The 17,184-nt window shown below is 47.5% G+C and overlaps 1 protein-coding gene across 1 annotated transcript in view; it reads left to right on the top strand.

Moving 5' to 3' along the window:
* The window catches only part of LOC109314405 (ATPase family AAA domain-containing protein 3-like), a 50,529-nt gene that overhangs the window by 786 nt on the left and 32,559 nt on the right, over positions 1-17,184 (top strand). The window contains exons 3-7 of the mRNA XM_019541565.1: positions 1,132-1,233; positions 2,188-2,247; positions 2,690-2,759; positions 3,102-3,267; positions 4,235-4,304. Coding sequence (XP_019397110.1) covers positions 1,132-1,233; positions 2,188-2,247; positions 2,690-2,759; positions 3,102-3,267; positions 4,235-4,304 — 468 coding nt within the window. The remainder of the gene's footprint in view (positions 1-1,131; positions 1,234-2,187; positions 2,248-2,689; positions 2,760-3,101; positions 3,268-4,234; positions 4,305-17,184) is intronic.

The following is a 17,184-nucleotide window of genomic DNA, read 5'->3' as shown; positions in this document are numbered from 1 at the left end:
TCCCTCGGCCTAACTTGGCTTGCTAAATGCCTGTCCAATAGGCTGGTCCTGCAATGCTCCCACGGTGTCCAGGCTCCGACTCTGACGGGCCTTGGGGAGGAGTTCGAGAGAGAAAGAGCAGCTGCCAAGGATGACCTCATTTACACGGGGCTGATCCTGCCTTGAGTAGGGACCAGATCAGTCGTGTTCAGCCTTTTTGCCTCATGGTCTGGTTGGGCAGCATCTAGTTCATCTGCAGGCTGGATCCTGCTGGTGGGCCTGATCTGGCTGCACAGAGGAGGAAGGGGCCTGGCTGAGCCTCTATCTGTCTGCACAGAGCTTAGGAATTTGGCAGCAGGGGAGGGGTGGCTGGATGAGTTGTCATTGCTCCCCCACTGCCAAATTTCCCACCCCGTGGCGAGCTCAGACAGCTGGATGCCATAGCTTGGTGGGCTGGATTTGGTTCGTTGGGTGCCAAGTGAGCACCCTTAGACTAGATCAGGGGTGGGCAGTTATTTCTGGCGGAGGGCCACTTACTGAGTTTTGGCAAGCCATCAAGGGCCACATGACAGGCAGCCAGAAGCAGATAAATATTTATTTTCTAAACTTTTTAGGGATAGAATAGCCTGTGGGGCCACATTTTGCCCACCCCTGGACTAGATGATCTCCTGAGGTCCCTTGCAGCTCTGCTACGATTCTGTGATTTTTGACTAGTATATGGTCTTAGCCACAGGAACAGTTGTTTATTCTTTCCTAGACAGTTATTTTACTGGTTTTGCATCACTTACCAGTGTACACGTGTGTGGTTTCAGCTCTCTTGACAGTTGCTTTAAAGTAGGAGACAGGCTGGACTTTTAAAAGAATTTATCGAGTCCGTGTTTGCTCTCTAGATGTCGCTGCAGATGGTAACTGTAGGTGCTCTTAAGGTGGGATGTTGCTGTGTGACGCAGTGTTTATCTACCTGCCTCCTTATAACATAAAATTGATTGCGATGTGAGCCTCTGCTGTAGCAGTGCATGTCTAAGTCTGTGTTTTGCTGCATGTGATTGCTCCTGCAAGTTGCATGTTCAGGACGACGATTGTCATTTGCAGCCCTCTGGAGGCTCTTGCATTGAGTTGGCCTTTGCTGACCTCTTTGCCCTCTTGCCGTAGGAATATGAGGCTGCTATAGAACAGCTGAAGAATGAACAGATCCGGGTGCAAGGAGAGGAGAGGAGAAAGACATTAAATGAAGAAACCAAACAAAATCAAGCGGTGAGGAAACCTGGAGAAGCTGGTTGGCACCAATACCTGGCTGGGTGCACCAGGTCAAAGGGGAGCACATAGTATTAGACATGAATAGGCTTATTCCATGACACCAGCTCTTTTTGTGCCTAGGACTTGCCACATCTCGTGCATAGAGATCTTTGTATAGAATCAGTCTTGTTCTGATAAAGATTAAATTTAGGCTTGGTGTTCTCAGTTTTTAGCAATTTGGTGTGCTTTAACACACACATGCCTTCATGCATGTGTAGTGCCTGCTGCACAAGCTGGGGTCATGCTGGTAAGGCTGTTCGGGGAGGGGGTGTGGGGGGACCGAGCTGGTTGTTCCCAGGACCCTGGTACTGCTGGCCCCTCGCCCTACCCAGGTCCGAGCTGAGTCGGGGGCAAACTCCCGCAGAGCCTGATCTGGCCCAGCCTCTGTGGGAGTTTGGCCTCTGCCCTGGCTGGGACTTGGGCAAAGTGAGTGGCCATGGCACTGGGCTCCCAGCACTACCAGCCCTGCCGTTCGACCCCCACTTCCTGGCACAGCCTTACTGGCATGGTTCCCAGCTCCTGCAGTGTGTGTGTGCACAGCACCCCCTGTCCCCAGGTTTTGGGAGTTTTTTGGGTTGGTTTGTTTTTTTTTTTTAACATCTTTATGTAAATTTCAGTGATTAGTGATGGAAATTTTTTTCCCATTGTTCTGTGAATGTCTAGTAAAATGAATCCTGCCAAACCTAATTAATTGCGTGGATGTTTGCAGCAGAGGCTCAAACAGGCAGGAGAATAGTGCAAGTTGCACCATTCCTGAAAGGCTACTGGGAATTGATGCAAAGCATTTTGGGATGCATCTTTGCTTGTGGTGGGTGGAGTTGTGGACATAAAAAGGCAATGTTAGAAAGGCAATGAATGATCTTTTATTTCTCTCTTCCCGCTCTCCTCCCCCGCCCCCTTTTCTGAATAAAGAGAGCCCAGTACCAAGACAAGTTAGCACGGCAGCGCTATGAAGATCAGTTGCGACAACAGGTAAGATATGCCATGTTCTGAGGTGGCCAGGAACTAAACCAGTCAGCATGACTTTCCTTGCCTGGGAGTAGTAGTGCCAACCTTGGCCCCATCCTGATAGCTGTTTTACTGATGCCAGGCACTTCTGTGTGGTGTTTCCCACATTTCTGCTCACCCTGTAGGATCCTTGCTTTCCCAGCCTGGTGGATCAAAATGTGTCCCCAACAGGGATCGGGCACATAAGCCAGAAATACATGGAGAATCTTGAGTTTGGTCTAGAGCTGTTTTTTGGAGAAACCCCACTTTGTTCAAAAGCACTGCTTTCTTGGTGGCCTTTGGGGAAGTATAAGTCTGCACATGTACTGGGGTTATAGGAGATCTTCAAACCACTTGGACCAGAGCTGCAGAGTTTTCTGTGCTTTCATTCAAACCTAACACTCCTTCTGGTGTGGTCTGCTCTTAGCAACTCCTTAATGAAGAGAACTTGAGGAAACAGGAGGAATCTGTGCAGAAGCAGGAAGCCATGAGGCGAGGTAAGGTCCCATATCAGTTCCCCAGGGTTAGGAACCCCGTGGTTGTGCTGTGAGTGGGCTGAGGTGCCTTTGGGGCATGCTAGGCCGTGTGGGACATGGAGCACTCATGAATGCCGTATCTGCAAGGAGCAGTTAATAAACTCTACCTCTCGTGTAATGCCCAGACCTTTTTTGGGGAAAAGCTGAACTGCTGCACATGAAGGCACTCTGCTGTGGTCCTCCGGGGCTGGGCACTGCAATACTCCAGCTGCTCTCTTCCTTCAAGATTGAACAGGATTGCAACACACCTAGTGTGTGGGCAGGGTTTCACCATTTTTCCCCTTTGTTTCTCTGCTTTTAAAGCCACTGTGGAGCGGGAGATGGAGCTGCGGCATAAGAATGAGATGCTGCGCATTGAGGCAGAGGCCCATGCTCGTGCCAAAGCTGAGCGTGAGAACGCAGATCTCATCCGAGAGCAGATCCGCCTCAAGGCAGCTGAGCATCGCCAGACTGTGCTGGAATCCCTCAAGTATGTGCAAAGCCCCTGTGGGTATCTGGTCACCTCAATGCTTTCTCAGACAGCCCTGTCCCATGGGGCACATAGCAGTCCCCAGTGGCTTGTATCCATGAGCTCCAAGGGAAAGGTAGAATTAGTGCAGGTATTCCCTTCCTTCTCCACCCCAGTTGGGGGCCCAGCCTTTCTGGCAGACATGCCACAAATTTTCCCTAGTGCCACTCTGATCATCTGCTCCTGACCTATTTTGCTGCTCAGCTTTCTACCCTAGCCCTGTGTTTTCTGCTTGGTCTGCTGCTGCTCTTTCTGCTCCTTCCATGATTTGCCACATGCCACACATGCAGACTGTCTGTGCCACAGGTTGGTCACCCCTGTTGTAGCCCATACTGAGGAATGACTGTTTCTTCTCTACCCTGTGTAACTGCAGGAGCAATGAGGCCCTTATCATGTGGTTGACTCAGGATATTTATGTTCTAGTTTAAGTTTTTCAGCAGGTGTGACCTTAATGTAGTCATTTTAGGGTGAAAGCTTAAAGCTTGGCTCTTTGGCAAAACTCTCATGGATGCTAGTGGAACCAGAGTTCACCTTTCATACCCCTGAATCCATGAAACTACAGTAAATTGTGTCTGTCCTATAAAAGAGTGTTGTGAGCTTTAATTCATTAATTTTCAAGGCCTCTGGGACTCTTGTTGGCTGGAAAGTGCTCTAGAATGGCAATCATGTATCAAAAATAAATTGATGCTGGCTTTGTTCCAGGTGCTCTTCTGGATTTAATCCCAGATCAGCTTTAGACATCAGACAATTATAAATATATTTGCCCTGCCTGGGCATGTTTGGGTTCCCAGGTGAGCTCTCAATTAGCTTTGCCTGGTTCTCAGGAAGGTCATTATGGAGACTGAAATATTCTTGCAAATTGCTTGCTCCTTAAAAATTCCCTCTCTCCTTCCCACCCTCTGCTTATGTTGCTGCTCTCCCCTTGCAGGACAGCTGGTACGTTGTTTGGGGAAGGATTTCGTGCCTTTGTAACAGACTGGGACAAAGTGACAGCCACGGTAAGCTGGGGACGTATTTGTCTCTTGGGAAGTAGGTAGGGTTCCTTCCAACTTTACATTGTGCTTTTTTTCCCTGTGGGTTTTTCCACATGTGGGAGTTAGCGCAGAGCGAGCTAGGAAGCGCGTCTTTGTCTGCAAGCTACTGCACACTAACTTCCTGTGCTGACATTCATAGTCTTCCATGAGAGTTCAATCCAGCAAAGCATTTTTGTTTTGGATTAAGTGCCTCTACATGAGGGGTCCTGAATTCTTGCAGCCGACATTACTGTACGCTAACTTCCTCATCTAGATGAGCCCTTTGTCTTGAAAACATAAAAAGTTCTGGGTGAGACTGACGAAAAGCTGAATCTTTTAACACAGAGGAATACCATTAATTTGATGCTGTTCTTAGGCATTAGCATTCACCTTCTGTTAATTGTAACCTTTCTCTTTCCTCTTATGGAGCAGATACAGTGATTTTATTCCTCCCCCCAGTTCAATTTGTGTACTTGTCAGCACTCCGTGTGTCATCAGTTTCTTTCTTTCTCTTGTTTTCCTTTTCAGCCATTAGGATCCATTTTTGTCCAACAACTGCTGAAAGAGAGAATCCTTTAAAAAAAAAAAAAAGAGAGAGAGAAAACATGGCTGTTAAGCCAGAAAAAACTGATGGGTGATCAGGCAAACTAACTCCTTTCTCTGAAATGGGTTAAGCAACAAGAGGGTTTTTCTTTTAGCTTTTTCTTTAGTTCCAGGCAAGAGGGATATTTTTGTCCATCACTAACAGCAAAGCCTCAGTTTCATCTTTATGATGGCAGCCCAGATATCCAAACTTATTTTGACAGAAACGGATTTTAAATTTCACTGTTTTAAGAACTTATTGCTATGGTGTTTATGTGAATTTTGGTGGTATCTTTCTCTGGGTTATTTGTTAGGTCATTTTGTCTGGGTCACTTGTTAAGGGCAAGTTTTGAAACTGTGAAGTCAGTTTTCAAACTATTGCCCTTTTGTGTAGTTTTCAGTGACTCAGACTATAGAGCTTCCACCTTTTCCTTTGAGACTGTTCCACCTTTGAACTGATCTGTTTTCAGTATGGTTCCAATATTCCACCTCAGTTCCACTCCCCCCAGTTCATACATACATACATACACATCAGGGCTGGAAGGGACTTTGGAAGATCATCGAGTCCAGCCCCCTGCTCAAAGGGCAGGAAGTCAGCTGGGGTTATAGGATCCCAGCAAGATAAGCATCCAATTTACTCTGGAAGGTGTTCAATGTAGGTGCTTGAACCACCTCTGATGGCAGACTGTTCCAGACCTTGGGGGCTTGGACAGTAAAGAAATTCTTCCTTATGTCCAGCCTGAAATGGTCTTGCAGGAGTTTATGTCCGTTTCAGTCTGTTAATAGCTAATCGTACTATGCTTGGGAGGTGTGATCAGCACATAAATGCCAGGTGTTCCTCACCAGAGAGACGGTGTCCTCTCATTAGGATGCGAATTGGGGAGTAACTGGTGAGGAAGAGGAGGGTTTCTCGCCTCTGCTTCATACAATACAGGTGGAAATGTTAGATCTTTAAAAAAGTCACTGTTAAGTATCTGCCAGTGGCTTTTTTGTTTCTCTTCCCCTTCTTTATCATTACTGCCTGATTTTTTGCAGCCACCCTTTCTCTCCTGAAAAAAATGCTTGCTAGTTTTGTACTGTTCTAGAGAATTTCCTGCCTGCTTCTCACTTCTTCCAAGTGGGTTTAGAAAGTCAGGTGTAGGATAAAACTAGCCAGTGGCCTAATCTGAAACCTGATGGAGTCTGAATAGGAACATTACTGTTGACTTCAGAAGGCTTTGGATCAGCTGGGTCTGTCCAGTACCCAGGAGAATATAATACGTTGGCTGTTGGAATTGGTTTTTTGGTTTTCCTTCAATGTGTTTCGTCCTTCAGAAACAGCCCCTGTGTTAAACTAGGGCTGTATAAGCACAGACATGAGTGAACAAGCAGTATGTCTGCAGAAACTCTCAGCCATGAAAATACCAGTGATAGAAACCAGGGTTTCCATCTGTTGGCCTTCATGCACCTCTTATGTGCATCAGTTGCTAGCAGTATAAACTTTTGGCAGCAAGCACTTGTAGATGGGATTAGAGAATGAAGCACACAGCATGGTTTAGATGGCTTTTGAAATGGATGTCTCTTCAACAGATGGTGAGTTTGGATAATGAAGGTTTCAGTGCTGCAGTGGTTTTATACATGTCACAGTTGTCTGCACCTATTCCTCATGGCAGAAGGAAATTGTGATATTAAGCTAAAGTTCCTGCCTCAGTTTCTTTAGGTAATTTTAATTTTAAAAAGAACATAAGAATTGCCATTTACTGGATCAGACCCTAGGTCTGTCTTGCCAAGTATCCTGTATCTCACAGTGGCAGAGAATGGATGCTGAAAGAGAGGGACCTGAGTATGACCAGAGAACTTAACACATGTTGTTAATCTATGTTGTTTCCTAGTCTGTTCAGCCAGAGGTGCTGTGGTGGTTGCAAATGGTCGTTTAGGACTTATGCAGTGTAGATGCGTGTGGGGAACGGTAGGTGGCATTGCTGATGCGAACGGCAGAGAACCGCCTCAATGCAGCAGTGTTGGCTCAGAAGCAGCTTTATTCCAGCACTGCTGTTGGCATAGCTCTAGTCAGATTGTCACACTTCCCCTTTCAGACCTCTCATTTCAGTGATCTTTATTGCTTGGCTGCTGGGGTGAGAGAGGTGTAAAATTGGCAATAAACTCTCAGTCCGGGGAATTGACTTTTTTCCTTTCAGTCTTTGCCCTAAGACTTAATGGCTTCAGCTGTTTGTCATTTAACCCAAATGATTTAACTTTAAAGATTAAAGGAGCAGCTGAGGCTTTTGTTTCTCTGCTGCATGGAGCCATTATGGAAGTATGAGGAGTTGAGAGATGCTGCAGTTCACCCCAGTCTTCTCTACTCTGAAGTGCATGTATGTAGCTATCTGTCAGAGGCTGTGTGGCCCTGCAGCCACTATTGTTAGACCCCAGGCTGCAGATTTGCAGAGAAATTGCTGAAGCAGCCCTGTGTTCCTTCGAAGGATTCTTACCACGCAGATTGGAGTTCTTGCCCGTGTGTAGATGACGCGCATTGCTGCCGCTGTTGATCTTGGAGAGTCATCTGCTGCGGCTTGCACAGGAGCTGTTTTCAAGAGCTGGGCTGATGTACACAGTGCATCACAGGGAGGGTTGAGCCCTTGGTACTGCATGCATGGCAGCTAATTTTGCGAGGAATCTGCATACTCAAGTTCCCAAGGAGACCTCAGCATATCCACACAAATGTATTAATAAGCGGAGTTGGTTTCCTTGCAGCTGCTGTGCAGAGGCGATTAGCACAAGAGCTGTGAAATGAGAAGTCCTACATTTATTTAGATGTTCCTCACTTGTTCTGGACTGTCAGGCCTTGATATTGCAGCATTCTGGGAATAGACTGGAACTTCCCTTGTGCCTCTTGCAGCCTCTGCGGTGCCAAGAAAAAGTCAGTAATAGGCCTGATCCAAAGCCCATGGAAATGGTTGGAAAGACTCCTGTTTTCATTATTTTTTGCATCAGTTTTCAAGCACTCAGCACATGGAATTCCTTTGGCTAGTTGTGTGCCTTAATAGGATCCTGTGGGTCAAACCTTTTGCCCAGATGCCCTTCCTCACGTGTTGTTCACCTTGGAGCTGAGGTCAGTTTAGTTATTAAAGCTATCACAGGTGCTGTTTACTTGCCCTGTGCCAAGGCAGGTGACTCTGGGGTTCCCTGCAGTATTACTCGTCATGCTTGGGTGATATTTCCCATGGGAGTGAAAAAATAGTCTTCACTGATGCCTTTACATCTTTGTGCTTGCTGTTTTCATTCTCACCTGCACAAATACCTCTTTAAACCCCCCAATCCTCCCTTTTCCTGTTTTAATGTCTTCTCTGGATATTGTAAAAAGTGAACATTGGATACGGCTGCAGCTTTTTCCTCCCTTAACATCTCTTCAGAGACTTTTGCTTAGTGTTAGCCGATATCTGGAAGAAATTAACACTGGGGTCCAAGAACTGAGGCTGGACTTGGCTGAGCTGAGGGTTTGCTGTTGCTAAGTGAGCTTACAGATCTCTTTCTTGCTCCCCCCCACTTTCATTGTGGGCTTGCAAAACCTAACCAATACATCCATCTTGTTATTTATGAAACGCGTCTGGGCTGCGCTTTAGGCAAAGACCCAGTTTTGTGCTAAAACCCACATGCCAGTTTGATTAGGCTGCTGTCCATCTCACGTTCTTCCTCACCCAGACAGCCAGGGCTAAACTGTCATCCAGATTCCATCTCCTTTGCTCGTGGCCTACTTGGAGGCTTTGGGCAAACTGATTATCAACACACTCTGGCTCTCTGGGATAAGTTCAAGCCTCAAGGGCTCTCTGCTCAAGAGATCCAGCTGCTATCCTCCCCATCTTAAAATGAGAACTGGGACTGTTGGCAAAGCCACCTTGGCAGGTTCCCCACTTGCACAGAGTAAGTGGCGGTAGGGAAATAAAAATGTGCCGCACCTCTATTGTGAACTTAGGTGCTGCATGCTCGTGTGTTTGTGTGTGCGCTAGAGGAATTCGATAGCTACCACTTCGTTCCTTTTCTTCCTTCTACATGCATGTTGGCTGGGTTAGTGAATCCTAAAGTACCAAGTTGCCACGTGGAGCAAGTCTGTTCAGTGACCTAATTTCATAATAAACTGAAAACGGCATTAATAACCCACTTTCCCTGCGAGCTTCTTGCTATGTCTGCTCTTCTTCCTTCCTGGCAGGCGGGTACTGCCTCTGCGGGGAGCAGTCTAGGCCTGTCAGGGACTCTTGGGGACTCGCAGGAGACGCAGCATGAAAGCTAGTTCTAATTTGCCATCTTTAAGCTTCAGCTTCCCAAGGCTACTGAGCTGTTCTTCATGCTTCCTCCAGTATGAGCTTGTTGCCTTGCTTGGGGCCATAATGATATTCAGGAGCCATTATTCTCCCTCCCACTATAGTCTCTGGCCCAGCGGGTCACTTTAGAAGATCACTGTATACCTTATAGGGATGCACTCAGTCCCTTTAAGCTTGGAGTTTTGCCCCATCTAAAGTCTTTGCTTTGTTCCTGTGCTAATCAATCAGCCCATCTCACTGTAGCTGTTGCTCTTATGAGTGTGCTCTGAAGGCCTGGTGAAGGAGCCCTGCGCTTCATCCTTTTATTTTTGTTCTGCGTGATTCCCAGCCATTTTTCCTCTTCTCCCTCAAAAGCCATGGCAGAAGGGTCTAATAGCTGTAACGATGCAGTTGTAGGATGCAGCCTGTGGGGAGATTTGTGGAGAGGACACTTGCTGCTTCCAGGGGAACAGGTGGAGGACTCAAGACTGCTGGCAGCCTCCAGCCCAGGACTGTCCTGATCCAGCCCCCTTCCTGTGGTCCCTGTGCCACTACATATGTGCACTGTTGCTCAGGATTTTACTCCTTGCTAAACTTGACCTTGAAATGAAATCTGCAGGATAATCTGCCAAAGATAGTCCTAGCTGGAAGCTGTAATTACCCCTCCTGGATCCTGTACCTGCCCCTCAGATGCCATATCTGGCTTTCCGTCAGATTTGGATGGAGCCTGGAAGCTGATCAAGTCCTTCAGGGTCCTTTCTGTTTGAGGGGTTGTGCTCAGTCTTGTTTACAAGGTGACAACACAGCGCAGCCTGCCCCTATTGTTGTGATGTTTTCCTCATGGCGTTATAAACTAAGCAAAATTTCCCTGTGCTCTTTGTTGTCGTTGTGGAGATATTTTTAGTGGCACAGCCTGTTCCAGTGGGCACCTTGCTTTTAAAGCCATCACCGCAATCTGTTCCGCCCTCTGCTCTGATGCACAGAGGATCCTGCACAGGCGGGTGCTGCAGGCGTGATGCCCAACTGCACCGGCAGAAAGGAGACACACTTTGAGTGACTCCCTTTGAAGGCTGTGGGCTGCACTTGGAGCCTTTACAGTGTTCGGAAGCGCGAGGCCACGCAGATCCCTGACCCAGATATTAGCTTCCTGCTTTACGGCAGTCTCTGCCAAGTGACGCTCTCGGGCCATGAACTTGGTCAGGTTAGTATGCACCTTTTTAATTTAATCTCTGGTTTAAAAAAAAGATACTGCTCCCCCCCTATTTCCTGCTACTTGAGAAGCAATTTATGGCAGCAGGCTTTTGGAGGGAAGGAGGACAGATAATTCTCAGAGCTACCCTGGTAGAGCCCTTTGCTTTGAGTCTGCCTGGCTACCCTAGCCTGGGGACATACAAGCAATTTCCTGTGGGATAAAAGGATAGAAGCTTTGCCATGTGTCAGCTGCCTTAGAGGAAATGCCCATGTTCATGACCTTACCCTGCAGCAAATAGAAACTGAACTGCAGTCGCCCTCCTGGAGAGGCTAGCATTTTAGTTTCCACTTGTCACAGGGTCAGATGCACTCGGGCAGTTACCGTGGGGCAACCGATGTGCAGAAAACCTTGCTTCTTGTTACACCCCTGGTAAATTGTTCATCTCTATCCCATTAGGTGCTGGTTTGCTTGCATCTGTGTGGGCCCAGGGCTTCTGCTTGCCAGGGCAATGCAGGGGGTTCTTGGAGAGAATTTGCTCTCCTGGCTCTAGCAGGAGTGTCGCTCTCTGCGGCTTTTCCTAGGGGGTAAGATATAGTGGTGAACATCACAGAAGAACCTGAGTGGAGTTGGTTTGAAGCATGCGGCCTCACTGAGGGGTCTCTGTCTCTGGGGCAATTTGGAGTGATGTTTTGAGGAGATATCCGTGGCTTTCCTGCTTGACTGTGTGTCCCAGTTGGGTATGTTCAATATCAGTAGTAAAAGTCCCTCTGGTCTGTCTCTGTGGGTGCTCTGATCTAATTTTTCAGCCTGTAATAGTAAGTTAGGCTGGTTCTGCTGTGCACTAAATATTAACTGCCATGTGTCGAGGCAGCAGATCTACATAGATGTCAGGGTTGGAAGGGACCTCAGTACATCATCGAGTCAGACCCCCTGCATAGACAGGGAAGTGCTGGGTTCAGATCACCCCAGCCAAATGCCCATCCAATCTCCTCTTGAAGCCCCCCAGGGTAGGGGAGAGCACCATCTCCTGTGGGAGCCCATTCCAGACCTTGGCCACTCTAACTGTGAAAAAGTTCCTCCTAATGTCCAGTCTAAATCTGCTCTCTGCTAGCTTATGGCCACTATTTCTGGTGACCCCCAGGGGCGCCTTGATGAGTAGAGCCTCACCAATTCCCTTCTGCGCCCCCATGATGAATTTATAGGCAGCCACAAGGTCGCCTCTCAGCCTTCTCTTGCAGAGGCTGAAGAGGTCCAAGTGCCCTAGTCGTTCCTCGTAGGGCTTGGCCTGCAAGCCCTTAACAATACGAGTGGCCCTTCTCTGGACCCTCTCCAGGTTATCCACATCCCTCTTGAAGTGTGGCGCCCAAAACTGCACGCAGTACTCCAACTGCGACCTGACCAGCACCCGATAGAGGGGAAGTATCACCTCCTTGGTTCTGTTTGTCGTGCATCTGCTGATGCACAGTAAAGTGCCGTTAGACATGTGAGGTCCTGAGCCATGGTCTAGATAAACAGGTTGGTCAATAGGAGCTGGTTGCTGGAAAATGCAGGTTTCTTTTTCCTCTTAGTTTCTTGCCAGGTTTGCTTCCCAGGCCCTTGTAAGCTGACAGAAATTGAATACTAAGATCTCCGGACTCTTGGGGAACTGAGTTCATTAATGTTGAGCCCTCCGGCTTCCATCCATAACCAGGCCTGCTTTGCACAAGCTTAAACGGGGGTGAAATTAAATAGATGGTATACATTTATTTTTCATTAGAAAACTACCTTTAATGTCCTTGAGCATTTGGTTTGACTTCGGCCTAAGTTGGAGGAAAGAAGCCTGTTTTGCTTGCTTTAAAAGTCATTCCTGCTTTTTTCTGTAATCTGGCCTGCTTTGGCATGAATTGCTAGCACCTCCCTGCAACTTAAACATGGAATTAATTAATTACCAGTGGTGTCGGGCACCTGGCTGTTTCCTGCTTCCCTTGTGTTTCAGACACCTTTCTCTTAAGGCCTCCAGGCCTTTAAAGAAAAGATGACCAAGTATGAAAGTACAGTATGTAAGTGTAACAGATCTTTCACTTGCATAGCACCTTCTGTCCCAAAGCGCTTTGCAGGCTGTGTGTACAGACAAGTGGTGAGCTATTAGTTTTAAGCCTCCATGCAATCAAGAAGAGGGAGAGGAGGTGGGCCAGATTGAAGAGCCAAATATTCATCCTTCCATACAGGGTCTGCCCTGACATGGGAAACGGCTCTTTTAATTTTCCAAATTCCATTAGCCAGGCACAGGCCACAGCAGCTGTGTCACCTTTGTGGAGAGATGGGCATTTCTGATTGCTGCAGATGCCATGTGAATGCCCGTCTCAGTTTCCCCCATGTCTAAAAGGAGGGTGCTCTGTGCCTTTGCTGAGGGCTTGAGCACTGAGCAGTGGCAGGGAGAGTTCCTTGCAAGTTAGCAGACTGGAGATGCCTCCGAACAAATCCCTACTGGCAGCCCCTAGAGCCCCCCCGTGCCCCCTGTCAGCATTTCCGCTTGCTGTAATTAGAGGCGGGTAGGATTTGAATGGAGCAAACAACTACATATGTCATGACAGATGGAATTGAGGACAGAGCAATTGCTGGGGCTTAGGCTGCCGTCCCATGAACCTTTTGTTATGAGATGCACTCTGGGTCCTTGGGAATACGAATTAAGAAGGAAGGCCCACACATGCTGCAGATTTGTTCAAAGCCTTGCTGCCTAATCCTTCTCATTTTGAGGCATTACTCATAGCCGACCATGGAAAGTTGCCTATAGCGTTGTTGGAGAGGTGCCTTGCCTTACCCTGACAAAGCAGTTCATGCAAAGAAGCTGTGGGCAGGGTGGTTTAATATAGGACACGGTGACTGCTGACCTGAGCACCAGCAGGTAACCTCAAGGCAGGTCTTGGGTCTCTCTGCACAGTTTCATTCTTGTGACCCCCAGGTCACAAGGTGCCAATTCCTGGGTGCGTGGCTATATTCCTCCCCTCCCCGCTCAGATTCTTTGCCTGCCCCCACCTCCAACGAGCTTCCTTGTCTCTGCAGCAGGAAGCCTAGTCTTTGCTCTCACTGTATCGGTTATCTGCTCACTTCCATCTCCTGATTAACATGCAGCTCAGGACCCACCTTCGCTATTGCAGTTCCTCATTCTGATGTTGTTCTCAAGGCCACCTGTATCTTCCATGCTCACCTTCCCAGGGTTGTAATACTGTGCACCATGACGTGGCTGTAGCAGGGGTGCGGTATGACACTGGATTTTCTGCACAGGGATTTAGGTGGTCACGCTTTCCCTCTCATAATCTTTTTGGAGGAGGTGGGATAGGTACATTGGACATGTTTCCTTCCCAGAATTCACCCCCTGCCCTCCCTCTGCACACTCATTTTCATACTTGCCTGTACCAGACCGTCTCTTTTTTAAAAGAGGTTTAGTGTTAAATACAGAATCTTTTATAAAGGAGACCTGGCTTTGCTGCATGTCTTTGCATATGGTCTATCACCCTCCCTCCCACCTTCTGTACTGCAAGTGCCGTTTCAAGGATGCTATAATGCCCTCTTTCTGTAGGCTTTGCATTGGTTAAATATGCAGCTAAGCTCTGTTTGGCCTCTACAATATATCTTGATTAAACCAATCTCCATTAGTTGGACTTTCAGCAAGAGGGGACAGTTAATCTGAGTCCACCCCTATGCAGATTGGCATGGTGGCACCGAAACAAATTGTATGTCACCAGCGTTGCTGCAGCTGCAATTACAGAGGTACCAAGACTGCTAGAGGAAATGGATAGAAAACTCCCAGTCATGGATCTTGAAATGGCAGATTCCTGTCCAGCTGATCTGCAAGATTCCTGGGCTTGTCAGTGTGGAGGAAGTGCACACACATTATAACCTGCCTGCCATCTGCAAAAAAATTATCGTTTTTGCATATTGATTTAAGCTTCTATTTGACCTAAAGAGAAGACGAACACTGGCAGACTCTTCCTATGCCTGAAGAAAGGCACCTGTGCCCAAAAGCTTGCAAAGAACAATTTTTCCAACTATTCACTCGGTCTAATAAAATATATCACATTTACCCAAATAATCATGTCTGCATACACCGGTTAGATGGGCAGCTACCCAGTGGATCAGAGTTGGTTTTTTGGTGTCACATGTCTAGAACCAAGATCAGTCTTCTCTGTTCTGAACTGACAGCTGCAGAAGGGCATGTCTGTAGCCCTGGGAATTGGTTAGAGCAGGGCTGTAGCAGGGACATGTACAAAGTTGTCTGGGTGGAGTGCTGGTGGTGATGCACTCCGAACCTGGCTGTCCCCATTCCTTTCAAATGCTGTAGTTAGGGTGCTGTGGGCAGCAGTCCTTGAGAAGCAACAGATGTGTTCCTGTGAGTCCCTTCACAGGTCCAGCACGTGCCTTTGGGAAGCAGATCCCAAAGATGAGCGATGAGTGACAGGGCTCCATCTATTATTTATGTAGGCTTTTTTTTTTTTTTACATGAAAAAGTGAACTCGTGCTTGCTTGATGAGAACTGATGTTTTCTGTCCTGCTTAAAACAAGAACATTATAAAAGTTTCAGTTAAACATTGCAGTGTCACCATGGTCTCCTAGAAAACACCATTATCTTGAATAGTTTATTCCCGGTGTCCATCAGTCGCAATGAAAATTGTCTTGATTTTCCTAAATGCTGCTCCCACTCTGAATCATCGAATCAGCATGGTACGGTTAATGTGTTCTGTGCTAATACAGTGTGCTCTGCTAATGCTGTTGCATGGTATTGCAGTACTGTTTTCATAAAGGGTGATGCAGGCTTATTGGACTGAATAGCTCACTGATAAGCAGCACTGCCCAGTAACACTGATGTGAGTGGATGTTACCGCTTTGATAGCTCTCAAACTAGCAGTCGTGGCTTTTGCAGTTTTGGGAGCTGAGAGACAGCGAGCGTAGAAGGGGAGACGCGTGCAGAGCCAGTACAGGTCTAACTATGTGCCTCAGCAATGCAGGTAACAAAAGAGCCGTGCTGCTGATATTAAGGACATGAAATGTTCTTCAGCTTTTGGTCCAGTATGAAGGCAAAACCTATGGATCCACAGAGCAGGAAACAAACCTAGGATTCCCTCCCAAGTAGGCACCACTGCCTGTCACATGCATGCAACACGTCCACATATAAGGATGCCTCTGATTTAAATGCATCACTTGCCTTTCTCACGTGGCTTTTTATTGGCCTGTCTGTTGAGATGCTATTAATGTGATTAGTGACAGTGCATGCTCAGGACAGTGAGCCAGCCTTGGTTGTAAACCCTGACGTTAATCTTTGCTTTTACAGTCCTATTAACGTCCCACACGTAATGCTTTTACAGGCCCCTTCCAGCTGGCAGCAATCAGGGGCTTCAGCTGCTACCAAATTTATACGTACTATAGATGAGGTGTTTGGCATTGCCGGGGAGAAACCTTTCGGACAACATTTGTGGGAATTGCCCATGCATCCTAGCTCACCGAGCTCTCTTTCCATCCCTTTGTTGCCCCTTTCATTTTGGGATGGTCTTTCCAGACACACCTCAGGGTATCTTCACCAAGGAGCCTCTGCCCTTGAGCCCCTTACAGCAAGACATCACACATTCTCTTAACGCTTCCTGGAGGAAGATGTTGTCTTGGTGGGCTGCGGGAGCTGTGCCAACAGTGTGAGATATATGTGAGTTTGAGTGTACAGAGCTTTCCCAAAGTAGGTTTAAAAGTAGCTCGTGTACATAACACTGTCGCGGTCTGAAGTTTGGGAAGCCAAAGCATGCCCTTAAAAGACACGGTTTCCCTCTGAACTCAGAGGTCACAAGACACTTACTGGCATTACAGTTGTCCAGTTGTGGTTAATATTTCCCTTGCAGCATGGATTGGATTTGTTGTTCACTTTCTATCCTATGCTCATGTTCGGTGTTGCTGAGCACTGATATCCCCCTTCAGGAGGAGGCTCGTTCAGTGGTGGTTGTATGTGGCAGTGGGGATGGCTTTTTGGCCACTTCAAAGGGGCCCTGCCTTTGCAGAGGGCACTTCCTCAAAGCCAGGCATTCAGGGGTAGCAGTCACTTGAAACATCTCAGTCGTTTCCCTGGTGAAGTAGCTCAGAAGAGTCCGTTGGTTAAACTATAACTATTCAAATATTTGGCCATTATCCCACATCCCACTAGGGCTGAGATGAGGACTTTGGTGGTGTTGGATCTTCCAGATTTGCTTAAATAAGCACGTGGCTTCAGAAACCTTTCCAGAGGTGGCCATGTGGGGCTGGAGCCCCATCTACCTGTCCCCGGCACCTCTCCCTCGTGGTACCCCTCAGTGCCTGTGCTATGGAAAATCTGGTGCATCTCTTGTTCAGATCATTTTACCACTTCGCTGCATGGGGGCTTCCTCTACTGGCAATTTCACATGACAGTTATTGCTTCCTAAGTGAGCTCTGCTGGACAGCGAAAGAGATGTTGATGAAAGTCTATTTACAGGCTGCTTGTCAAGGCAGGTGCTGGCAGTGGTAGAAAGGCCCACGGGCAATTCACCTTATTGACTTCAGTGTTCTTGACAGCCTTGCTGTTAGGGCCGGCAATTAAGGCAGACTTCCTTGAGAGGGAATCGGGCCATGCCAGATGAGCGATCACTGTGGTGGGGAGGCAGGAGGGGATGCGGGCACCATTTCCTTTGCTGGTGAAATGTAAGGTACCATAGCCTTAAATGCCCTGTCTCTGGGGGCTGTGGGTCACCTGTAGGCATTATCCATAAAGTCTGTGCTGAGAGAACAGTTCGGAATAGTATTTTTCTATAGTCAAAAATCAAGTGAAACTCAGAGCTGA

This window comes from Crocodylus porosus, unplaced genomic scaffold (assembly GCF_001723895.1).
Source record: "Crocodylus porosus isolate Cpor-Errol unplaced genomic scaffold, CroPor_comp1, whole genome shotgun sequence".
NCBI classification, from domain to species: domain Eukaryota; kingdom Metazoa; phylum Chordata; order Crocodylia; family Crocodylidae; genus Crocodylus; species Crocodylus porosus.
The sequence above is the reverse complement of the archived record's forward strand: the minus strand, read 5'-3'. Positions and strand labels throughout refer to the sequence as shown.